Below are 25,854 nucleotides of genomic sequence, written 5' to 3'. Positions count from 1 at the left end.
TTCCAAGAGTATTTCCCAGTTTCGTAGCTAGTAATTTCTCAGCTGAGGGAAAGTTTTCTGTCTCTGACACACATAAACACCTCTGACATACTTCCTATCACAGCTAGACATGGGCACGAACTGCATTACGAACATAAAAAACCCACGAAATTGGCGATCACGCAATCGCGATCCGGCAGTTCATGATTGTCCACGGCAAACAAACCAGCGTTCGGAAGAAGCCTGGTTCAGTGCGTTTGGCCGCGGTTCGGGAAGCCAGACACTCAGGCGCCAGCAATAAATTCCCCTGGAAACAGAGCCAGGGGAATGCCCGAACTCTGTCTGCTCTCCTTCTGTCGCCCTGGAAACACGAATCGAATCCCAGCTTACCTTGATCGGCAGGTCTTCCTTCCAACCATGGTGCTGCAAAGTGGTTACAAGTTGGGAGAAGACAAGTTGGAGGGAGGGGGAGGGGTGTTCTGTAGCCACGGGCACTCCAATCTCATCCCTGCAAACCCTGATAGGCACCTCTGACGGCCAAACACAGACCTCCTGCGTTGCTCTATGGGACCTCAGCTTATAAAAAGCACTGCGCTCCTAGGCTGGCTTTCACTTTCAGCAAGCAGTGGAGTGTGAGAGCTGTTGCTTGCTACTTGCTAGTCTTTGGGGAGAGACAGAGAGAGTATAATTGAGCTTGGATTTTTGTAGGAGTTTCCTGGGGGCCTCGGATTGGAGAGGGTATAACTCCAAGATCCCTATTGCAATCTTGACCAAACTTGGATGCTGGCTGGAGGAGAGCCTGCTACACACTCCCTGTGAATATGGGCTCTCTAAGTGCAACGGGGGCAGTTCTGAGCACCTCGAACTGCGGACCGGTTCGGCAACAGGAAATGTCCACTGCAGTTCGCGACTTCGGGATCATCATCGGCACCGAACCACGAACCGCGGATTTGATAAATTTTTTTGGTTCGTGCCCATGTCTAGTTACAGCTCCATATACAGTTGCACTGTGCAAGGAAGGGTGGAAACAGGCTGGCGCCCTCCTCAAAAATTTTTGGTACTTACTTGGCATTTCTGTCCTGAGGGGTGAGGCAAATGGAGGCAACTGCAGAGCTGGAGCTGTTCTTGTAGGGCTGCCTTTTGCTGGCTCAAAAGACTCCCTCGAGGCCTTAGTGCCTCACTTTCAGCAGCCGGGCTCTCCACCTATGGGGCTGGATCAACAGTCCTGTGCTCTTCAGGCAGGCCTAGTCAAGCTGCCCCTGGAGTGGGGCTGGCTAGGGAGACTTGGGAGCTTCAGTTGGAGGCCAGAAGTTAGACAGGGCCCAGCTGATCCAGGCAGCAAGACAGGTTTGTGAAGCCTCAGCCTACCCCTGTAGGCTGGGAGTTAATCAGGCTCAGTTGCTGGCAGGTTTGGAAGCTCCTGAGGCTGCCTTGTACTTTAGCTGGGATCCTGAGAGGAAATATTGTTCCTACTGAACTGCGCTGGTGGTGTTGAGCACAGCCAGTCGGACAGTTGATCTCCTTTAAGCCACCTCAGGCAGGGCCTTCTGCCACTCTCACTGAGTCTCCAAGCAAGCTGTTTCCTGGCTTTTCATTTGACAAACTGAAAATTTAATATTACCTAAATTAATAATAGAGTCCAGTAGTACTTTTAAGACTAACCAACTTTATTGTAGCATAAGCTTTCGAGAGCTGCCACTCTCTTCATCAGATGCATGAAAGCAAGAGTCTTGAAGGTACTACTGGACTCTTTACTATTTTGCTATTACAGACTAACACAGCTAACTTCTCTAAACTAATAATGTTAGGCTGTCTATAAATATATGGCATGACCTTCTGAAGCCAACTTTGAGCTTCTTTCCAGGTTTTGTTCGGCACAGTCTCCTTGCCTGTGGGGTGCCCCAGTCACACGGAACTTTCAGGGCCAAGCTGCAAGTGACGAATGACACTTGAACGGCAAGTGAACAGACTCACATGTATTCCTGATTGAGTGGAGGGCAAGTGGAGCACAAGTGAACAGGGAGGAATACACGTGAGTCTGTTCACTTGCCGTTCAAGTATCGTTCGTCACTTGTAGCCTGGCCCTCAGTCACATGGAACTTTCAGTCACAAATTCATATGCTCAAACAGATCTGCCAGGCCATCTGCAAGGCCAAATCCTTCTGCTGAGTCAGGCTTCTTCGTAAACCAGATTTCATCTCCACACCCCCTTGCACTCCCAACAGGGCTTTTTTTCAGCAGGAACACAGTGGAACGGAGTTCTGGCACCTCTTGAAAATGATCACATGGCCAGTGGCCCCGCCCCCTGATCTCCAGACAGAGGGGAGTTTAGATTGTCCTCCATGCAGTGGTGTGGAGGGCAATCTAAACTCCCCTCTGTCTGGAGATCAGGGGGCAGGGCCACCGGACATGCGACCATTTTTGCCAAAGGTGATTTAAACTTTAAAAAACTCTCCCTTTGTTCCAGCTGACCCAAAGTGACATCATTGTGCGGTCCTGAGTTCCACCACTGAGTTCCACCACCTCTTTTTCCAGAAAAAAGCCCTGACTCTCAACATAGATCCCCCCCCCCCGACTGACACAGTGTCCAGGCAATTAACCACCACAAGCACAAAACAGGTTGAGACACAGCACGGCACAGTGGGTTTTGTGTCCTACAAAGGTTTGGGAGACCCGGGTTCACATCCCCATTCTTCCATAGAAGCCTGCTGGATGACCTTCGGCCCGTCACCCTCGCTCAGCCTAACCTACCTCGCAGAGTTGTTGTGAGAAGAAAAATGAGAGAATGATGTTGTACGATGCTTTGGGACTCTACTGGAGAGATGGTTGATGTAAGGAAATGCTCCATAGAGGAATGCTAGTGAACTTGAAAGCAGGAAGACTCCTCTTTCCTAGCAAAGGAAAACTGTGGGATGTTGCAGGGAGGGGGAGGCAACAGTGATAGACAGAAGGGGGGTTGAAGGTAGCAGAAACTTATCCATGGTTTTTCCTGCAATTCCCAGCTCTCCCTTCTCCCTACACATGCTGTTGGTCCCAGGGACATTTTACCCCTGAGCTGCTTCTGTCCTTTCCAACATGAGAGATGGACCAGTGCTCAGGTAGGGGGCCCTTCATGACATCAACAAGCCACACCCTCTGAGTGTTCTCAGTATAGCCCCTCCCACTGGCATGCATAAGCCACACCCCCAGCCCTTTCCCTACAAGGCGCTGTGCCAATCGTTCATACAATTCTGTAGTCATAGTGAGCCAGGGTTAGCCACAGCAACCAAGAAAGCTTTTGAACAAGTGATGTTTTCATTAGTTGACACAACAAACTGTACCAAGACCAACATCCTCCTCATGCTTAACTGATTGCATTGCAGAGCTGGAAAAAGTACAGAAGAAGGGAACCAAGATGATTAAGAGGCTGGGGCACCTATCCTATGAGGAAAGGCTGGAGAGTCTAGGACGTTTGAGTTTAGAAAAGAGATGACTGGGGGGGGTGGCCAGATAGAGGTTTGTAAAATTATGCATGGGGTAGAGAGAGTGGATAGAGTGGACTTTTTTCCTTTCCTAAAATACTAGAACTTGGATGCAAGCAGTGAAGTTGATGAGCAGTAGATGTCAGAAGCAAGGGAGGGCTTCCAATGACCAGAGGGGCCACTGCTTCGGTTCTTTGTCCCTTCCCATAGCGAGCTGAGCAAGACATGCAAAAGAAGTGCATGCATTCAGATGTGTTTCATAGCTTTCAGCTTTCCATTCAGAATCACTGTACAGAGTTTGGGTTCAGGTTGTCACCAAATTGGGGGGGGGGGGGTTGGTCAAACTTAACTGTGGTTCTAACGCCACTGGCATTGTTGTGGACTGGTTTGAACTTCCAAGTCAACTGTGATTCGGATGTGGCTTTCCCGTGCTCTCAGCTCTTGTTTGGGCTGCTGTTAGGCTGAGGGCAGCTGTCCTGCCCAGATGTTGCTGCTTTAGAAACCGCTGCAATCCAAGCAGACGGGATGAGTGTGACATAGAGGGAGAGGTGCTTGTCTTAATGCACTTGAGCTTGTCTTACAGGGATGGCTGGAGCATCCTTCTCGCCATGCTAAAGAAACCCTGCTGTTTTGCTTTTTCCAGAGGAGCTGACTTTAAGATCCCTCTATGCTGCAGTATGCGGATCAGCTCTCCAGTCTCTGGGTACCCTGCCGGTGTGCTTTAACCCTCAGATTCTCTTGCATGAGGAATTGTTGGCTTGGAGACGCTTGAACTGGCTGAGTAAGGTCCATCCACATCAGCAGGGAATGCCCCAGTGAGTACTTCCTTTTTCATCAGGCAGCCCTTGAACGAGAGTGATTTTAAAGATGAATAGTCCATGACCGGAGGGGCTTTTCTTCAGTCTCCATTGCATGCAGCTGTTTTTCTGCAGTGAATTAAGTGGCCATTTTTGGGGAAAAAAATTTCTAGTGGAAAGGATGCCCACAGTATACAGAAAGACTGGGATTGGGACACCAGAAAGTGATTTCAGAATAACCTATATTTGCCCAGAATGCTGTACATCTCTATGCAGTGTTGCCCCTGTAGAAATGAAGTGTAGGAATTTCCAAACTGGGTCACTCTGGCCCAGCCAGAAATTCCAGCAGTCAGCCAGCTGCATTCTGATAAGGACAGTGGCTGGCAGCCAGGATTCAGGCATATATTTGCTCCATCTCTACCAGTGTCTCCCAGTGTGCCCCAATCCTGGCTCCACTGAATCAGCATGGCAAAAGCTTACCCATTAGAAGTCCACTGAATCCTAAACACTGGAAAAATCAGAAAGGGTTGTTCGTGCTGCTTATAGGTACACAAATTCACATGAAAACAAGGAGGAGTGTGCATAAAAGTGCACGGGGAATGTATTTGGCTAGTCAAGGATTTCTGATAATTGGAATTCGAGGAGGAAGTCAAAGGAACCCCTTGGAGATGTAGCCAATATCAGCCACCTAATGGTGCTAAGACTTTCTAATGAACTGTGCAGACCTCTGGGAGCAGCCTCGATCAGTTATCATTCCACTTTGACTGAGATAAATATGCACAGCTACAGGGATCCCCGTGGTGTAGAGTGGTAAGCTGCAGTACTGCAGCCTAACCTCTGCTCACGACCTGAGTTAGATCCTGGCAGAAGCCGGGTTTAGGTAGTCGGCTCAAGGTTGACTCAGCCTTCCATCCTTCCAAGATCAGTAAAATGAGTACCCAGTTTCCTGGGGGTAAAGTGTAGGAGACTGGGGAAGGCAATGGCAAACCACCCTGTAAAAAAGTCTGCCAAGAAAATGTTGTGATGCATCATCCCCCCCCTCCACCCGGGTCAGTCAGTGCTTGCACAGGGGACTACCTTTACCTACAGGGATCCTTAACCCTGTTGAGCCGATGGGCTCTTTTGGTATTCTGGGTGAGGGTAGTCGGCACCACCCCAAAATGACTGCCATGGGGTACTAGGGCTAATCGCAAAATGTTGGGAGGATCCAAGCTAAGCAGCTGGCTATGTTTGAGAAAGCTGTTCCTGGATGGGTGCTCTCTGCAGTCCCTCCAGGGCTCTTATCCTAGTATAACCATTGAAGCCCCCCCCCACCGAACCAGCATTAATTGGTTGCGAACCAAGTACTTGACAATAGATAGCTAACCATAGTCTGTAGTTCTTCATATAGGCAGTGTATGCCCTCCATTTTCCTTGGGGGTTTTGCTTTGTGAAATCGTTCTGCTCGCTTATTTTTTCAAAGCTCTCTCTGGTCAAATTCATAGTCTTGGTGATTTGGTTAACAGGAAGGAATTTTGTTTTTCTTTTTATTCCTAAGTCATGATCCCATGCACCCCACATTATCTGTGAAGTGAAGCTGACCCTGTTTTGTAGATTTCTCTCCCTTGCCTTGTAAGGCCGATATCTTCATGAGAAGATCACATTTCACTTTGACTACTTTTATAAACTCACACAGTTCCACAGAAGAATGCTGAAAGTAAATGCTGAAATGTTTGCTTTTCTTTTGAAATATTTTCTGGAGAAGGCAGGGGGACTGGTTGCATGAGCGCTGTCCATGGATTCTGGTGCTGAAAGCTAACGGTGTCAGATAGAGTTGCTACTGTGCCTTCTAATATGAAATCTCCCCTTTTATTACTATTTGAATGATTTGCCCAATTTATATGACTATGCAGTAATTGATTAAGCACCTAAGAGGTCTTGGGTACAACCCCAATAAAGTTAATCATGTTTCAGTTGTACTGATTTAAATGGGAGAGATTGAAGCATGTGTTTAATTTAACATTTCCCAAACTTCTAACACCATAAGGCACACTTTTGGAGTTAAAATTGGAGGAAGATTTCACTTAGGTCCAAAAAGATTTATCTTTAGAGTAAATTCCTTGATTCCAGAGAAGCCCCTCCTTGTGTTTTTGCATGAGTACAAACTTGCAACATGCTGCCTCTCCCAGTCTCATGACCTCATTTCATACATACAGTGCATGAGCCATAAATAACAACAACAACATTCAATTTATATACTGCCTTTCAGGACAACTTAACACCCACTCAGAATGGTTTACAAAGTGTGTTATTATTATCCCCACAACAATCACCCTGTGAGGTGGTAGAGCTGAGAGAGCTCTGAGAAGCTCTCCAGATTAGAATCCTGCTGCTCTTAACCACTACGCCAAACTGGGTGTCTAAAAGGGGGAGAAACACCCCTATGTCATAGTAATGGGGTTACAGCCTGGGCTGGGCCTCCTTTCCACATAAACCCATACAGCTGGGCTCTGGTAGTCACTGCTCACGCTGAGACAATGCATTAGAATTACTGTATTCACCCTCAATGAAGGCCAGTTGGAAAGGGACCAATCCAGAGCTATGCCAGTCTGAGCAGAGTTATGCCATTCTAAGTCCATGAACACTGATGGGTTTAGAAGGTATAACTTTGCTTAGGATGGGCAGGGATTGGGCATTCTGAGTTCACAAGAGTCTAATTATTTAATTAACTCATTTCTCTTGGCTCTTTATTTTATTTATTTATGTCATTTATAGTCTGCCTTTCTCACTGAGACTCAAGGTGGATTACATAGTGTGAGATTAATACAATCAGTAGCAAGGACAAGGGCAGGCATTTCCATACAGTGTCAAGGACATTTCCATAAACAATGTCATAGGGTAAATGAATACAAGTTTACCAAGACATAGCATTAGCAAGGATCCAATATGGGGTTGAAGAATTGCTGAAATAAAACATAACCAATTCTAGGACTGACATTAAACAACATGAAGCACAGGTTGTATATAGGAGTGCATATTTAAAGCAACAGATAATATGTAAGGCAACATAATGGTGAAGTTTATGGTTCCTAATTCATTAGTGAAACATCTGAGACCTCTTCCCTACAATACCACCCTCCTATCCGAGAAAAAAGCCTTTCTGAATAATTCAATTTTGCATTGTATGTGTTCCTCTTTTCCTGGTAATAGTTTGGGGGTTGGGAGTAACACTTTCACTGCAATCAATGCCCCTTAGGCTGAATAGTGCCAAATGTATTTACTTCACCCCCTGTTTTGTCTCACTGCAATGTGTGTGCGAGTTATCTTTTCTTCTTGTTTAGATCTTCATCTCATAACACACAAACACTATTCCAATATTTGTGCACAATTTTTTTACACTCTGATTACAAAGGAATAAATCAAGGGAAAATAGGAAGACAGGAAGCTTTTTAATAAAATCTGCTCTCTTCATAAATCAAAAGGTAGCACCTCCTCTTAGTAAAAGTTATCAAATTCATAAATAAAAATGCAGCATCTCTCAGTAAAATGTAGCAAGAAATGTGGTACATCCGATCTTCCCCTGATCCACTTGAGCAAGTTAGCAAGCTGAATGATTGAAGAATTTGATTTTTAAAACAGAACATTATTTTAACATTCTGCTCTTGGGAGAAAACAAAAATCAGGTGTTGAACGTTAGTGGCAAATTATCAGCCTCTTCAGTTCTGTGGTCATTTGCTTTACTTTCTATTTCGTTTATGTACTTCATTTATACCCCACTTTTCTCCTCAATGGGGATGAAAAGTGGTTTACAACATTCTCCCTTTCTCCGTTTTATTTGATCCTATTTTGCTTTCTTGACTATTACAAATAAGATTCATTAGCTGAATTCATAATTCAGCGAGCAAAATATTTTAATGCTGGTAAATTATTTTAATGCTCTTCCTTATAACAACAACAACTTTCGATTCATATACCACTCTTTAGGACAACTTAATGCCCACTCAGAGCAGTTCACAAAGTATGTTATTATTATCACTATAACAATCACCCTGTGAGGTAGGTGGGGCTGAGAGAGCTCTGCGGGAGCTGTGACTAGCCCAAGGTCGCCCAGCTGGCTTCAAGCAGAGGAGTGGGGAATCAAACCCAGTTCTCCAGATTAGAGTCCTGCCGCTCTTAACCACTACACCAAACTGGCTCTCCTTATAGCCTTCCTGATGGCTTGTGTGTTTAACCCTTTGCTGTCCTGTCCTATCTTAACACTTTCACCTTCCCTCTGGTAGCATTCCACTACTTATCTAGGGGCTAGAAAGAACAGAGCAATTTGTAATCAGTGAGGCTAACATTTTAACATAGTGGAAGTAAGTAATCAATAGCCAATGCCTCCTTTCCATTGAATGAAAATGGAAGGGTTTACTTGGGGTCAGTTTCTGGAAGATCACTGCCCCCCCAATACAGTAAGGCAATGGCATTACAAGCAAAATTGAAATTAATGCTTAAAATTCTCAATTGGTATTCTAGATGCAAAGAACACAGGGAAAGACATCCTTCCAAGTACAAGAAAACAGATTTTCCAGATCTCCATTTGAGTTTTGAAATGTTGGCTTTATGAAGAGAGCTTCTGGGTCATGAAAATGTTTGTTCCCATACTTGGTCCCCAGAATAGAACAAAAGTCCAGTGACACCTTGAAATGGCATCATTTATTTCAATAAGAGATTTCATGAGTCACACTGATTTCTTCAAATATCTGAAGAAGTGAGCTATGACTCAGAAAAACTCGTAGTGAAATAAAATGTAGTTAGTCTTCAAGTTCCCACTGGACTTTTCTTTTATTTTGCTACAACTGACTAACACAGTTACCCTTTTGCAGTCATCTTGGCCACCACAACCTGGCTTCTCCTTGAACAAACTATTCACAGGTCCCAATATCTGAAAACTTCAAGCATGTGATTTTTACCAGGTTTTGACTGTGTGCCGTTTTTGCTTCTACTTCATTTCTGCACCTCTCGAGTTTACAAAATTCAAAGGAAAGGGGCAACCCTGTGCCTACAAGAGCCCACTGAACACATTTCTGAGTAGACATACACAGGAAAGGGCTGAAAATATAAAAAATTAACATTAAAAAAATTCAAAGTAAGAATTTATAAAATTTAAATCAGCACAAGGGTTCAAAGGCCACCCTTACTTGGATGTAAGCCCCATTGACACTTCTGAGTAAACATGCTGAGAATCAGGATGTGTGAGAATCACAAACTGACCTGGGCAGGGGAGGGGATAGTTTTTGCCTGAGCTGGAAAGATGAAACTGAAATGGACAGTAAGGCAGTGTCTCCTCTATTCCAGAAGGCATGCTCCAGAGGCAAAAACGCGTAACTTGCATTTTTAGAGTGATTTACTCACTGGAATAAATCTACATATTTATTGCATGTATTTATTGCATCAAGGAACCATCCTCAGAGGCCTCGATGGGAGGGTCTCCCGGAGAGGCGCTGACCAGAAGGGAAAGTGCTGATTTTCAGCAATACCGTGGGCCTTCTGACTATGTTTTGAGCCCAAGGCAATGGGAAAGCACCCAGTTAGAAGAGGGGCTGTCTTAGCCAATGATAGCGAAATGGAGCCTGCCTGTTCAGAAGCAGTCTACCTCTATGTCTCAAATGCAAAAGAAAAACATAATGGGAGGTCTTTATGCCCTTCTCCGGGGCTTGGCGCAATCATCTGGGTGGCTGCTACTGAAATCAGAATTCTGGGTTGGATGGACCTCTGGCCCACTCTTAGGATTTTACAGAGCAATGCCAAAACGGAATCACTTTCTTTTCAAGCCTCATCTCCTTGGCAGAATCTGCCCTGGCACAACCCTTTTGGTTCAGCGCAATTCTATGAAATTCAGCCCCACTGAATTCAGTGAGATTCTGGTCCAGCGACGCCTTAAAGACGAACTAGATTTCCAGGGTAGGAGTTTTTGAAAGTAAAACCCCCTTGCTCAGATACCCTGACTCTCGAAAACTCATGCCCTGGAAATCCAGTTGGTCTTGAAGGTGCTACTAGACCCGAATCTTGCTTTGCTACTACAGGCTCCCACCTGAAACTGAGTTCAGTGAGGCTCCCACTTCATTGTGCAGAGGTTTGCAGCCTTGATCTGCCTGCCTTTTCTTTTATATTGATGGGAGGGGGGCCTCTTTCAACCCAAGTGTTATATCAACAGCTTATTGGAAGAGAAAGAATTCTTGCTTCAGAGCAGCCGCCAGCCCCAGGCCGGAGTTGGACGGCCTCCTGGAGGCTCAAGACGTCCCCTGAAGGAGGCTGTGTAGGACAGCCACTTCCCAGGCTTGTGACCCAGGTTGCCCCTCTGTTCCCGTTTACTTCGAAAGAGCTCCCGTGGGGCTTCCTCCGGAGTAAGGACAGGCGGAGGACGGGGCTGCACAACCGTGGCTGCACTTGCATGGAAGCGGGGCCGGGAAGGGACGAGAACCCAAAGCGGGATCCGCGCTGCGGCTCCCGCAGGGGCTTCTCCTGCGTCTCACCCGGGCCGGCCATTGGGAGAGGAAGCACCGCGCCGGCGCCTCTCTTGCGGGCCACCTCCCGGCCCAGATCGGGCCCCGGGCTGCGCGTCCGCCACAAGCACAGCTCCCCTCGGGCTCCTAGATTCTTTCTTGAAACTTCAGGGTGAATTTAGACCCGCAGAAACTGTCATGGCCGGACGACTGCAGGATCGAGTCCGGCCTTGCACGTGTGAAGAGGAGCCGCCAGAACCAACACCGCTTGGCTCTTCCACCCCCCTTAACAGGGCAATCCTAAGAAGATCCAGAGGAGTTAGCCGTGTTAGTCTGTAGTTGCAAAATAGTAAAAAGTCCAGTAGCACCTTTAAGACTAACCAACTTTACTGTAGCATAAGCTTTCGAGAACCACAGCTCTCTTCGTCTGATGCATCTGACAAAGAGAGCTGTGGTTCTCAAAAACTTTATGCTGCAATAAAGTTGGTTAGTCTTAAAGGTGCTACTGGACTTTTTACTATCCTAAGAAGAGTTTCTGCAATCTATCCTATGGGTTTAGACGAGAGTAACTCTTCTTAGGGTTGCACTAGGAATCCTCCAGCAACCTTACAAGGCAGGGCCGGGCTGGGAGGGAGCGCGACTGGCCCAGCGCAACCCCCTGGGGCCGATGGAGCCTCTCCAATCTCCCCGCCGACAGCAGTGAGATCTTCCGGCAGCTCCCTCGCTCTGCCTTCTCAATTCGCGCCGCTGTCCTGTCCAGCGGGCCTGCGCTGTCCGAGTTCGCGGAGGGCCTGCAGCGCTGGGAGCAGAAGCGCGATTTGCGCCCGGGATCGCGGCTCTGGCGCAGCCTGGCTCTCGGGGCCCCTGGGCCACGGTTGGGGGCGAAACTGCGCCGCACTGCAAGGAGGGGGCCTCAAGCGAGGCAGCGCTCAAAAACTAGGGACTGGAGATGATACTGCTCTGTGCTGTCGATTGCTGTCAGCGTGGTCCTGCTGGGTGGTTTCTGCGCTGTCTCATAGGCCAGTCTTAGACATTGCTAATGCTCTGTTCCAGCATTTCTTCTGTTCTGTATCGGGTTTTTGCTGGCTTTAAATCGTCACACAGTATATACCCAATTACACTGTTTATGGAACTGTCCTTGAAATTAACTGTACTGCCCCACACTGTGTAAGCCGCCTTGCGTCTCAGCGAGAAAGGCGGCCTATAAATAAGGTAAACAAATAAACGCCTGCCTCTGGTAAGTAACAAATGGGTCAGATCAATGCGCCCAAAGCCAGTCTGGTTGGTTAGAGCATCAAACTAGGACACTCGTTTGGGTCGGAGGCGCTCTCTCGCTTTCTGCCTCGCTTGCCTCAAGCCTGTAAAATCCAAGAGAGAGGAGGTTGTACATAAGACATCTTATATGGGGATGCTCAAGTGAAAGAGCTTACACGTGTTCTCCCATTGGGTACACATGCGCTGCTAGGGAGAGAGGAATATAAGATGGCACAGAAAGTAAGTCACTCGAGCTTGTAAGATGTCTTGTGTAGAGAGACTGTTACCAACGCATTCGTTTTACGTGGAAAAGGCATTATAACAAGTGCAGCCCTGTCTGCGCTCTGAAGTGGTACAGCCCTTACAGACTAGACTTAACTGTTCCGATAAAGGCTTAGAAAAGTCAGCAGAGGGTGGCAGATGAAGAAAGTGTCTGATGGAAGCGAATGCGAAGTTCCTGGTTCACACGTACATCTCCCTCCCATGGATTCCCAACTCCCCGGTGACTGACTCGCTGCGTTCCACAATGTACAGCCCTGTGCCCTCTAACTAGTAAACCGGCGGGCCTCCTCTGGGGCGCCTGATAGTTCAGTTCGCGTGTACACCCTTATGCCGCAGGTGTCAAGCACGTGTGAACGCGGCGGGAGAAAGAAAACAGACGGCGGGCAAGCGAGTACAGCTGCTCAGCGCACCTGGGCTGATTGCCTCGAGGAAGGAACGCTTCCACACACCCCTTCAAGCCACCTTCATTTCAACAACCTGGGAAGGAAAGGGAGGGGCTTGGCGTCAAAGGCCACGCCCCCCGCAGGGAGAGAAGAGCCCCGCAAACTTTTCCCAAGTCCGTCTCTCCGGAGAAGGAGGATCCCAGCGCTCCGGCCCGCCCTGCCCTTTCTCCCCGCCCCCGCCCCCGCCCCTTAAAGGAGTCGCGCTGGGATTGGCTGGAGGGGGCGTGGCCTCCCTGCGGAAAGTGACGTCACGCCCTCTCCCCTGCAGTGTGAATGAATCAAAGCTGCCGTCCCCGGGCCGGCGCTCCATCGCCGAGGAGGCTGCCGTTGCCGCAGCACTTGCCACCCCGGATACCCTCGAGCGGGGCTGCGCGGGGGAAGGCGAGGGGAGCTCCGGCAGGCCCGCCCCGGCCCTCCTGCCACAGCCAGGCCCCGGCCAGACGTGGGGCCCGTTTCTCGGGCTTGGGGGCTGCGCTCGGTTCCGCGCCCAAGCTCCGGGCGTCCCTCCCCAGGGGTCTCCCCCCTCCCCGGCCGCTCGCCTCCCCTCTGCCTCGGGCCATAAAATGATGCAAAGCTCAGCACTCCCTGCAGAAGGCTCAGTCAAGGGGCTTCCAGAAATTCTTGGTGTGCCAATGCAACGTAAGGAATTTTCTCTCTCTCTCTCTCCTTCATTGATTTAATAATAAAGAAAACTGGCAGTCTCGGGGGCTTGAATGGCGCAGGAAGGATGGTGCTGGGAAGCTGGACCGTCCGGACAGGCAGAGGAATGGACGTGTGAGTGTGTGTGAGTGAGAGAGAGTTGTGATGCGTGTGGCCGTGGAGGGTCGATTTGTGAAGACTGTAAACAGGTGAACAGGTTGCTGCCCCTGTTGCTCGGTTTCATGCAGGCCCGTCGGAACTCTGCCATAGCTATACATCGTAGCATTTAAACAAACCCACCCATCTCGGATAGGGGAGGCGGTTTGGAAATGGTCTGGGGGAGACGGGAGGGCCCAGGCAGAGCTCCGCGGCTTGCAGCTGCCTGTAGCCCCCAGGCTGCCGTCCCTCGCCAAGGGAATCCGGGACGGTGCACCCCGACGGTGTGTGCGCGGCTGTTCCATGGGTGCTAAGCCTCGGCCCCCTTCTGCGTCCCGATGTTTTGGTTTGCCTTTATTTACTCCGTGCCCAGTCTCTGGACTTGGGGCATCCGGGTCCAGCGCCCCAGCCCTGTGTCTTCCAGCTGCAAGGGGGCCCCCGTTTGTGTTGAAATTGTGCTGGGCGTGCGCACGCCAAACTACCGCGTCCTATTTGTGTGTGTGTGTGTGTGTACGGAACTATGCAGATCTGTGACGACGTGCCTATCGGCCGGCTGTGCGTGGCTTTTGTGGTCTTAGACGGACAGCGTGTCCTTCTGTGCAGAGAAATGCCTGGGTCTGTTGAGAGGGAAGGAGAGATCGGCGCCCGCTGTTGTTCCAAGCGCGTTCAGACGTGCAAAGGGGCCGGAATGCCCCGGGAGGGCACGCTGCCAGGAGAAGCAACAGCCATCCATTTCCCGATGTACCTGTAGCTCTGTGCGGCGTCTGTCTGCCGGCATAATCCGCCTGATTTTAACTCCCCCCCCCCTTTCCCCATATCTGCTGATCTTTCCTGTGCGCCTAATCTTAAACCGCGTCGATTCGGGGGGGGGGCAGAGGAGCAAATAGGATTTACTTCGGGGTAAACGCTACAAGCGCCGTTGGGTTCAGTGCGGCTAACTCCGGAGGGAATACGCAGAGGCCGGCGACCTTATTTTCTCTCGGGGCTTCCCTGGGAGTAAATCCAACTGGACAGGCAAAGGATCGGGCGGTTCGTTCTCCCCCCCCCCAAAAAAAACACCTTCCGCGGCCCCCTCGCGTGTCGGCGAGTGAATGACACTTCCCCGGCGAAGCCCTGCTGATGCGCCCGGTTGACCGTGTGTACACATTCGCACATGCAGATGTGCTTCACGGCGCCTCTTAACGACGGCGAGTTTTTTCCAGAGGAGCCAAGACCCTGGCCCGGGAGCCCGGCGCCGCCGGCTCTGACGGGAGGGCATCATTTACTTGCCAATCGGGGCCCGTCTGAGATAGAAAAGGGGAGGCCAGGAAAACCAGCGCGACGGCCAGCCTGTGTAAATTATTTTTTTAAAAAAATGATTTTGTAAAAGTCCTGTTCGTTTCTATGGAGGAACGTGCTTCACCCCGTGGGATCATGTCCCGACTGTGTGTCGGCCATGCTGGGGCGATGCGCTGGAGGGATGTCCCCACCCCCACCCCCTTAAGCGCCTTGCAGCCTTGTCCGAAGAAGCGCCACAGCCGGGCGCCCCCCTCCCTCCGCAACAGGTGACCGACCTGAGAAGGCGGGGGATGCGCCCTGTGGGCGCTGGGCACAGCATGGCACAGCACATGTGTGCGTGGGACACATGGCTCTCCTTTCTAGAACGGTGCGCACCTCTGCGCGTGTGAGAGAATGAGGCGCTGGTGTTTGTCTCTGCTTCTGCACGCATGAGGCACGTGTGAATGCTGTGTTCGCCCTGTTAACTCTAGCGCGTCTGGAGCGCCGCTGCCTCCTCTTCTGCCTTCCTAGCGAGGGGACCTTCGTGTATTGGCGCTGTCCCCAGTTGTCCCTTTTCTCTCCCCCTGACAATCGCCCGCGGTTGTCTGACGGTCTGAGCACCCCCCCCCCCATGGGTCGATAGGAGAATCGAGCGGTCTGTCACGGATTTGGGTGGGCTGGTAAAGGAGCTTCGGGCATTGCCATCCTGCGCCTGTTTACTCAGAATCAAGCCCCACGGCGTTCAATGGGGCTTACTCCCAAGATTTCACGGATAGTTCGGCGGGGAGAGCAGCGCAGCCTCGACGAGTTTGGCTGGGCCGAAATGGAATAGGTTGACCTTCTACGCTCCTTGCGACCTACCCGAGGAAGCGTTCCAGAGGCTTTGTGGTTAGCCTTAATCCCTCGCCCCCCATCCAGGGAGGAAATCCCAGAGCCAGCCCCTAAACCCGGTGAGACTAGAGAGCTCCGGTTTTAACCCGGGGTCGAATCCACACGGCTGATTTCCTGGCCTCCATCCCACAGACCAGATCGAAGGGGAGCGATCCTGGGAGGAAGTCGGAAATCTCATGGAAAGCAAAGGGATTAATTCCCCTTCAAGTATCCCTGCCATCCGCATGGATCCGTATTTTCTCTTACAAACCACAACATTTAAACAAGAGACGCGCCTGGAGGTCTGAGCCTGGGATGGTCAGGCGGCACACACACGTATGGGCCTTGCCTCCGAGGAAACCTGCCCAGGATCAGGCTGCCGGACTCGTTCCGACAGCCTTGGATCCAGCGGCTCTGCTCGGAGGCCAGGCCCCGGGGGTGCCACGAAGCTTCCTTCCCGATGAAAATGCCCATCACAGGTAGGTCCCGAGGCCGTCTAGATTTAGGTCTCCGGTAGGCACTGCCCTACCATCCTCGGGATCTCAGGCAAACAGACACGGGGACGGCCCTTCCTTTTGACAAACCGTTTTCACACGTGCCAAGGTTAAGAGGTGTTAATTAACCAGATACCTAAAACTGTAACGTGCGAATGCGACCACCGGCCTCAAAACGTTTAGTGACACAGCTGCCCGCTAAACGCACAGGCGACGAGTTGCCGACTTGGGCCGAACGGGGCCGAACGGGTCTGAGTTTCTTCCCAACCTGAGTTGGGAAGTTCTGAGTCTGAGTTTCTTCCCAACCTCGGTTGGGTCTTTTCCCCTCGCCGACCTCCCTCTCTAGCCCCAGCGAGCACCGCCTTTCTCTCCCGAGGGGCCTCCACGCCCCCCTGGGAATGCCACTTTCTGCCCCTCCCTTCGGCTTTTCTGCCACCCGGGCTCGGCCCAGTCCGGAAAGAAACGCGCACTGACTGCGGAAACGCAGATCAGGAACTTGCCGCAAACCGCCTGCCCCAAATTTATAGCCCGGGTCACTGCTGGAGTATTTATAATGGAGAGTCAATTGGTTTAATTCAATTAGGCCTAGAATATAACTCAGAAAGTCCGTTAAATTCCAATTATCCAGCCGCCAGTGTGTGCGGATTCCCACATTTCCCCGGCCTTTCTTGCCACCCCAGAGCATCTTTCCATCTTTCTATCTACCCGTTTACCGCTCTCTCGACAGATTTGAAGAACACGGGGCGGGGCGGGGGGCACTCCCGGGCTCTCCCGGCCGGAGTCGGACTGGCCCACGAAAAGGATTGCCTCGCAGATTTGGCAAGTGCCAGTCCTGCGAGCGGGAAGGCAAAGGCCGGCGGCCGAGGCAGAGAAGGGCGCAGGGATTCATTGAGATCGCCGGGGATTCCGCTCCCTCTTTTGTCTAGCAAACCTTGCCTGTGTCTCGGCACCTAAGCGTTTGGGCTCAAATCTTTGTTCGGTTCTAAACAGCTCCACGTTTTCTTTCTTTCTTTCTTTCTTTCTTTCTTTCTTTCTTTCTTTCTTTCTTTCTTTCTTTCTTTCTTTCTTTCTTTCTTTCTTTCTTTCTTTCTTTCTTTCTTTCACCTCTGCTCGCCCTAAAATGCCGAACCGGGACTTCTTGCTCCACCGGCCGCTCGACCCCATTATTCCCTCCTGAAAACGAAGGCCCGGAAGGCTCTCATTTTGATCCTATAGATTCGGCCTTTCTCTTTTTGGTTTTGAAACGTGGCGGCTCCTTTAGCACATGCCTCTTAACATGCCGTGGATGCCCAGAGGCTTCCGCAGCAGCCCCGAACCCCAAAACACCCCCCACCCCCACCCCCAATGTTTGCTTTCCCACTTCCCTATCCCTTCCAAAGTCGAAAAACAGAGGATTTTTAAAGGGTCCACATGCATAATATTAAATGCAACCTCTTCGGCTTGCTTGCTTTTAACGACAACAAAGGGGCTTTTCGGAAGCTCGTTTTTGTCGCTTCCCTGCCGGCGAGGAGTTTAGGCTTAAGAGACTGCACCTTCCTCCTCCGCAAAAGGCAAACAGGAGAGACAATGGAGACACCTTTGCGGGCAACTCTTGCCCGAGCGTTTGGCCCGAAGAGTTTTTTGTCAATTTCAGAGGACCGCCGCAGGGAAAGGCGCGGGTGGAACCTTCCGTAGAGCGCTCGGCTCCCTCGGCCCTGCTCCGCACGCCGCACCCCTGTTAAAACGGAACTGCTTGAATTCAGTCCCCAAATGAACAGGCCTAAATCGAATTACATTCACGACCCTTCACGTTGTCCGCGGATTTGGCGTCACCAAACGGCGGCTTCTTTTTGAGCCGCGACGACCGTGGCCCTGTTGTGTTTCTCCTCCGAATTCCGCATCTAGAAAACCGAATCTGAACCCAACAAGAGCTAAGTTTCTTCCTTCCTTCCACGTTAGTTTTGGAAATAGTGGGTTTCACTAAAGTAGTGAAAAACTGGCGAAAATGGCGAGAGATAATTGACAAAATAGAAGATTTGGCGTGCGTGTCCTGTTCACTCTTCCATTGTCTCCGTTTCCCAGCCCCAATGCGGATTCTCCTGCGAATTCGATAGCCCAAGAATTCCCGCAAAACTCGCCCTCCTTAACCCAAGATCTCCAAGCCACGGAGCAGCAAGAGGCTCTGGAGAGCTGGCCGAGCAGCTTCTCCCCTCTTGCCTGGCTCCATCTCTTTCCATGCCGTGTGTGCCTGGGGAGGGGGTAATTCTTTCCCTGCCTACCCTCCCCACAGCCTTCTCAAAGGCAGTCAGGGTGGGAAATTACCCTTTTGCGGCTGCAAATCTAACGAGGGAATAAGCCCCACTGAACTCAACGGGACTTTCTTCTCTGAGTAAACCTAGGATTGCCGTGTGCCCCACGCTCGGCCCTTTTCTCTCTTTTAGACTGGGAAACGGGGCTGCTAGGCGGGGGTGCCTGGGTTTTGAAATCAGCACCCAATCCACTTTTTTAGAAACAGCTCTGGCAACCCGTCTACCCTCCCCAGACCCGGAAAGCCGCTTCCAGCTGGATCGGCGCCGGGGCCTTTTCCTTCCAGACGCCCCCTTCTTTCCTTTTCTTCGCTCTGCTCCGGTTTGGTTGCGGGCTGGCAGGTGTTCTAACAATTTCCAGGTGTTCTAAAATCCTCCTCCTCAACCAGCGCAGCCCACCTTCCCCTTTCTCTATCTCGACCCGCCTGTTACACTTTCCTTTAAAAAACAAAAAACCCTGGCTCTTCTAAACCTGGTTTACAACCTCACCTTTTTATGAGCAAACCACTACCGACGTTGTTATAATCCGCTTCGGTATGCGGCGCCAGAACTTTTTCTGAGCTTGATTTTTCGCGCTCATTAATATGCGACATTGATTACCTATTCTAATATTATGCCCCTGATTTATGGAGCCCGTTTCGAGCGCAGGGAGAGCTCTGCAATCCATACTGGTCGACTCCGAGTCGCAGCCGGGTCGTTATTCATTGCACGTGATGAAGTGGGCCCCTAGTCCGCCAGCACTGACGCGGGAATCAATTCTGGTTAGTCTTTAAGGTTAACCTTGTTGAGTCGGTTTCTGTTTGCTTGCCATAGACTCAAAAGGAGTTAAATTGTCACTGATCGTGGAAACATTCGAGCAAAAACTGCAGAGAGAATGAGGAAACCGAAGTGGGAAATGGTTTAAAAGTGAAGGGGGGGGGAAGCGATTTTTGTCTCCCGGTATATACTCCCCCCCCCGAGGTGTACTTGATTTGGATTACAATGAGATGTGCATTTCCTTGTGTGGATCCCGTTGGTGGTCACTGGGTTTGCGCCGGCTGTGCTGGGTAAATGCAGATTCCCAGCGAGGGAGGAAACCTCTGGGTGGAAAGGTTTTGTGCCTGAGGCTGCGGAGGGGGGAATGGCTCGGGTCTGCATGCCCGAACGTGCGCGTATTTTAGCAGAGAATCGAGGGGACCGTGAGCGATCGGTTGTCGCTGGACACAGCGAGTAGGGTTGGCTTAGCATTCTATCGACAACTTCAGCTTAACTCCAATCGCGGCCATTCGGGGCTGGATTTTCCCGTGTGGACGGGACAATCTTGCCGCAAACGAGCGCCTAAAGCGCAACATTCCTCGGCTCTTCTTCTTCCTCCTCCACGAAGGAGTTCCCCGCGGGATGCTGCCCGGTTCTCTCGGTGGAGAAAGGCGCCCTTAGTCTATCCGGTGTTCACAGCTGCCGTGTGTAGGAAACAAGCCGGATCGCGCCTTTGGGAAACTCGCCCTCCCAGATCCGTTCGTGTCGTTTGCGCCCGGACGGAGGGCTTGGCTAGCCAAAGGCCCTCGGCGAAAGCAAACCCACATTTCGGACCCCTTCTGGTTCTCTCCCTTGCCCTGGACTTTTCCATCCCCGAAGTCTTCCCGCGAAACCATTTCCTATCAAAGCTGTCATGGGGACCCACAAAAGCTAGCGACCTTTGGGGTTTGCTTCTTTGGAACGCCTAATGTCTGATGCCCCCAAATATCCCGTGCCTTTTAAAATATCTTGCAATGGCATCTCCTTCCCTTCCCCTAAAATCTCGCACGGTTTTTTTCCTCCCGCCCGCCTCCGGCTGGGACCAGAGAGAGAGAATTTTGCGGTAAAGAAACGGCTCCTGCTTGGTTTGGGCGGTGGTGCTGGAGATGCCCAGGGCGCTCCCCTGCTATCTTTCCTGGCAAGTCTGGAGTCCGACCCGTGAGTGTCGTCTCTTCTGGATCAATCTCTCTTTGGGAATCTGCTCCCCCTCCCCCCGCAGATTCCCCGCTAGGGATCCTCGGGGATCTCTCCAGCTCCCCTCTAATTGCATTACATCCGAGGAAGGAAAAGTCTGCCCTTTCTCTTCCTCCTCCTCATTCAATGCATCGTATTTCTGCCCCCGGGTGGGTGTGCGTCTTGGAGGGCTGTGCTTGGCATCACTGGGGACTGGCCTGAGCAGACTAGCAAACCGTCGGGAGTGCTAGGAATCGGGGCCGCAGCTTATAAGCCTTTCTCCCACGCTGAACGCAAAAGGGAAAAGCGCAAGGCCAAGCCAGGTGGGCTCTGGACATTGTTACTCGCAGCAAGCGGGCGATTGCTGTGTTTTACCGTTACAATTTGGCTGGAATAGGAGAACACGGCTTTTGAGTCTCACAGAGCTCTTCAGCAGGCACCTCCGAGTCTATCAGGCCCGGTAAAAGATGCATCTCCCTGCCTATTAAACAGCTCTCATTCTTTGGGTTCGGCAGAGTCATGTTTATAACGCAAGGCACCGGAGAATGATAGGTAAAAAATAAATAGAGTGGAGAGGCCAGCCTTGATGAAGCGAAATAGGCAAGAGCTCCGGGATCTCTGCGTCACCCGGAAGCCTACACATTGACAGCCTAAAAGAGGAACAATCAGCTTGATTTGCTTTACCTTTGACTGTGGAGGAGCGGCCAAGAGGTGGCTTTAGTCTTTCCAACCCCACAGCCCTACTTGGACTCACAGTGCAGTCCTGGGCAGAACGTCTCTAGTCTAAGCCCATCGATCCCTTCCCCTTATCGGGGCTTCCTAATTCAATTCGGTCAGCAAAACCCTCCAGAATCGCTGTGCGGCTCCAGTTTTTCAAGGAATTTTTTTCTTCTTATCGTTCCATTTAATGCAAGAACAAAGAAGATATTTTTGGAGGTGGGGCAACATGGAAACAGATGCGTTTGGGGTTCCCCCCAAGAGGTATCTGTACTTCTGGTGCGTACACGACCTGCTTCCCCCACCAGTAGCATTTTCTAATTTTGGTCCTGGACACTTAACTTTCCACCACCAGCCCCCTAATCGGGTTTCCATTAATTACAGAGAATTGCCGTGACAATAGAATATTTCCCTTGCAAAAATCGAGCAATTCCCTTGCTTAAACAGGGGGAAATGCAAAAGCAGGGTAAGCGCAGAAATAATAAAAATAGGTACCAGATCGACCGTTTTAAAATCACATCCCTTTATTTTAATCTGCCTACAAATATGGTAATTCGCCTAATTTTACCTCTCTGAACATGAATGTTCTTTGAATTTAGGACGTGATTCAGCCGAAATGAAGCACTTGAAAGTCCTACCAATATTAATACCAGGGGTTTGAACACATGTTTAACTGCGAAACACTGAAATCAAACAGGATTTGGCCCCGAATCGGGGCTCCACGTTGTTATTTGTAGTGCTTGCAATTTTTGCTGATTTGAGCGTGTTGATCGTCTTCATTGATATTCGTATTTAGGCATTCAGATTTCTTTCGCCAGCCCGCCTCACTTGCTTGAAATTCATACCTTCTAATTTTATTTGAGAAAACATTTTGTTGACCTGCACCCCGCAACAACATCCTAATTCTCATCTATTCACAGACAATCTGACTCTCTTAGAACAACCAATTGTCATGAATAAGTAAAGCAAAATGATGTATAACAGTTTATTCAGCACTTGGTGTTCTTTTCGTTTCTTTTTGTTCTAAGCAACAGAGAATGCGAGGCAGAAAGAAGAGGAGAAATCTTTTAACTGAATTCAGGTTTTCAGTTAGGTAGAATTTCACCGTAGTAGTTAAGAATTCAATATACCTGAAAGGCTGGTGTGCTTTTGCCCTGCACAAATTTAGTCCTGCAAAAGAGATCATCTCATCTTTTGAAAACAATCCAATTAAAAAAGCTGCTGAAAATATTACATAACCCACATCCCCGAGTCTTTTAACTTTAGACAATAATTTTTTTTTCATGAGCCCCCTAAATAATTAAGTTTAAGAACAGTTGATGTTCTTTTGGAAGATAATTATAATTCAGGGGAAAAAATAAAAAAAATCTTCAATTTTTCAAACTCAGACTCCCACTCTTGAGGTCTTATTTTATATTTTTATATATATTGTATATAGAATTTTCTCTTCTATTAATCATTACAATAGGTTTGTGGAGTACACCAATACTGCTATCTTGTAGAAGGGAACTGCCAGTCCAATGACAACGATGACAACAACAGCAACAACACTAATAATAATAACAATAACAGCAGCACAACAACAACAACAACAACAACAAAAACAAGGGTAGACAAGTTGGTCTATGAAAAAATCCTCCCCCATTTTGGTTGGACTTTTTATGAAGTCCAACCAAAATAACACAACACAGTATATAAGCTTTTGAGTTTTCAAGAACTCTTCACCAGCCCAATGCCAATAAACTATGTTAGAGTGGAATTTGAGTCCATATCCTTCCTAGCACAAAAGTGCTGATAACAAGTTACACTCTTATCACATAACGAATCACACTCTGTTGCATCATTGATAGCACTTCTTTATCTGTGCCACAGCAAATGGTCTAATTACCCTGGGGTCTCTCTCCAAGAAACTGGGGATAAGTCATTCTTCAAGAGATCCAGTCGGAATCCTAACCCAGGAGCAATTTCTCTCACTAAAGGGTAAATGCAAAAGTATTATTACCAACTTTGAACAAGTTTGGATTTATAATTTTGTTAAAAAGGAAGGTGCAAAAAGGGTAGTGGAACAAATGCAGGGGACAGTCTGAGATCCCCAAGCCTTATAGAATTTCTACTTCTTGTGTGACTGCGGAGATGGGAACACTATGCCCACTTTGGGGATTGAAGATTAAATGTTGAGGGTATTTCTGTTATATACCTGGGTTTACAAGATTTTCTCTCTCGCTCTCTTCAAACCACATTTTAATTACTTTTCATGCTTGGCCCAGTTCTGAGAGCAAAACTATATTATGTATAGCTCCATAATTCTTGTTACAGACAGTTTTCGGTTGTCTTTGACATGGCTTCTTCGGACTCTGATTGAAAGGGAAAGACCAGCATTTCCATGCTGGGAAGTCCCACCTCCCCACCTTTTGCTTTAAGGAAATCTTACCTGTAATGTACAGGTACAATGGTCAAGGGGCGCCAGTCTTCAGAGAAAGTAAAACAAGAGTCCAGTGGTAGCTTAAAGACCAACAAAATTTATTCTGGCACAGGATTTTGGAATTTTCTCAGATGCAAATGACTTAGGAAAGCTTCTGCTGGAATAAATTCCGTTAGTCTTTGAGGTGCTGCTGGATCCCAGTTTTAAATTGCTGTGATAAATGCAGTGATGCATCTGGTATTGTCTTCAGTTTGTTACTGTAGCTGTGGTGCCTGCCTGGTTCTCCACTGGGGCAAGTTTGAGCTGACTGATGGATTGCATGTAGGGAGGGGCTTTGGGACATGGATTCTCTCTGGGCTATTACAGACCCTCTTTCTAAAGTTTTGTTTTTTTTAAAGCCCTTTTACTGTTTTGGGGACATAGAAAGCTGGGGGTGGGGCTCTGCAGGCTGCATTTTGCTCTCAGCAAAACGCAAAACATCTTTTTGGCTGCCTCTCAGATTTCTGACCTGCACTTGGCACTTATTTTTTAAATGTTATTAATGCTGAAAGTTATTTTATTTAAAATACGCGCAATAGCTTTTGCTTATGTATTAAACTGCCTGCAATTAATGTTGTTGATCTGAAAAATGATTTATTGAAAATATATATACTCTGCTGCATCAGCAAAACTGAGGGGTGGAGAGTGCTGTTATGCGTGGACGGAGGGTAGCCCAATTTCCTTTATCATCATCAAAATATTTCTATCTATGTAACTGGTTGAAGACCTGTCCTGGCTGTTAATTACCCACACAAAAATCCAGTGGCATCTTAAAGACTAACCACATTTATTTCAGTATGAGGCTTTCATGAGTCATACAGCTTGCTTCTTCAGATATCTGAACTTTTATTTTGCTTCAACAGATTAACACTGCTACACCTTGCCAGTTATCCACACAATCAGCCATTCTGGCAAAGGTTCAAAGTCAGGGGTTTGAAGATGAGAATTTTTGTTATGTCATACAAGGACACCTACCTTCGGGTGGGTGGGGGGAACCCTTAATTTGGATTCTGCTGAAAGGTTGTCAGTAGTCTACTTTAAAACTAAGGACTTTAAATCACATCAGGGGATGATAAATACATTTTAAAATGTTTCTTCTCTGATAAGTTTTAAAAGGGCATTTTGGACTTTAGTGCCATTTCAACAAGGAAAGAATTGATAGGGTAAATTCCCATGACAGTATTTAACATGGGCACACTCCACCAAGACCTTCTGTGGCACAATCCTTGCTGAAATGAATGGGAGTTGCGCCAAAGGGTGACGATGTGACATCTCCTCTTCATGAATGCATGGCGCATTTGACCAATGCTTGTGCAGAACTGAGCCTCAAGGAATGGACTTGACTTTCTCCCACTCTGCAGCCATTCAAAGGAGAGGGGAGGTATTTTGAGTTTCAGTGAAGGGAGTAAAGAAAGAAGTTTCCCTGCTTATGTGTAGAAGAGATTAATAGCAAAGCTCAAGATAAAATGGTCCAAAAGCAGCATGTTGCAGTTCCTTTTGGGCACATGGAAATTAGAGGTGTGTAGCTCGATTCCATCCAACAGAATCAGATCCAGTCATATATATGATCTGGATCAGAACAACGCTATCTCCTAATCCAGGAATAAGTGGGTTTTTTTCTGATCTGACGTGTGTTCTGTTGACTTATAGTCTGATTTTGATTTCCAGGGCAGAGGAAAGTAGGAGAGATTGACACAATGAAGGGAAAGAGGGAATGTGCAGCTATTGGGGAGAAGGGGTGGTGGTATTTTCTTAACTGGTGTTTTTTGTTCAGTTTCCCCTTCCCGCCGATTCATTTTCCATCTAAGTAGCTGTAGCAGGACTTTGATTCTGTATCCTGTTTGCCTATGCTATGCTGTTCTCTGAGGATCTGGGCATGCTAGGCAGGCAGGAGGGAATTATACCATCTGGGCAGGAAAGAAGAGGCTTTTCTTTCTTTGCAGCTTCAAGCTGCCCGCATGCATGCAGAGGGCAGGAGGAAATACTTTGCTTGTACTCACTGGTGGGCAGGCAGGGCTGCAGAAATGGGGCAGAGGGATAGAAGCAGATGCTCAGGCCAAGGTTTTGCAGTCACTATCCCACTCAACAGCAGCCTACCTGCATTACAGGCATACTGGAGGAGGGATAAAGGCAGGCTCCATGCCCTTCCAGCGGCAAATACACATGTGCTAAACTGGATGAGACTTTCAGTGATGAGGAACAAGATTCGGGTCCAGTAGCCTCCTAGGGACCACCTTGATTAGTGACGAGGAAGGATTAGATTAACTCTCTAGACCTTTTCAGACATTGCGGTCCAGGCAAATGGGAGGGCTGGCAACCATCCATGGATCCTCCCAATATGTATG

At 48.9% G+C, this 25,854-nt stretch overlaps 1 protein-coding gene across 1 annotated transcript in view; it reads left to right on the top strand.

Annotated features, from left to right (window-relative positions):
- The first annotated feature begins 13,246 nt into the window (after positions 1-13,246).
- Positions 13,247-25,854, top strand: part of LHX4 (LIM homeobox 4) — an 85,910-nt gene continuing 73,302 nt past the window's right edge. The window contains exon 1 of the mRNA XM_054981237.1: positions 13,247-13,322. Coding sequence (XP_054837212.1) covers positions 13,247-13,322 — 76 coding nt within the window. The remainder of the gene's footprint in view (positions 13,323-25,854) is intronic.

This window comes from Eublepharis macularius, chromosome 5 (assembly GCF_028583425.1).
Source record: "Eublepharis macularius isolate TG4126 chromosome 5, MPM_Emac_v1.0, whole genome shotgun sequence".
Lineage (NCBI taxonomy): Eukaryota > Metazoa > Chordata > Lepidosauria > Squamata > Eublepharidae > Eublepharis > Eublepharis macularius.
The sequence above is the reverse complement of the archived record's forward strand: the minus strand, read 5'-3'. Positions and strand labels throughout refer to the sequence as shown.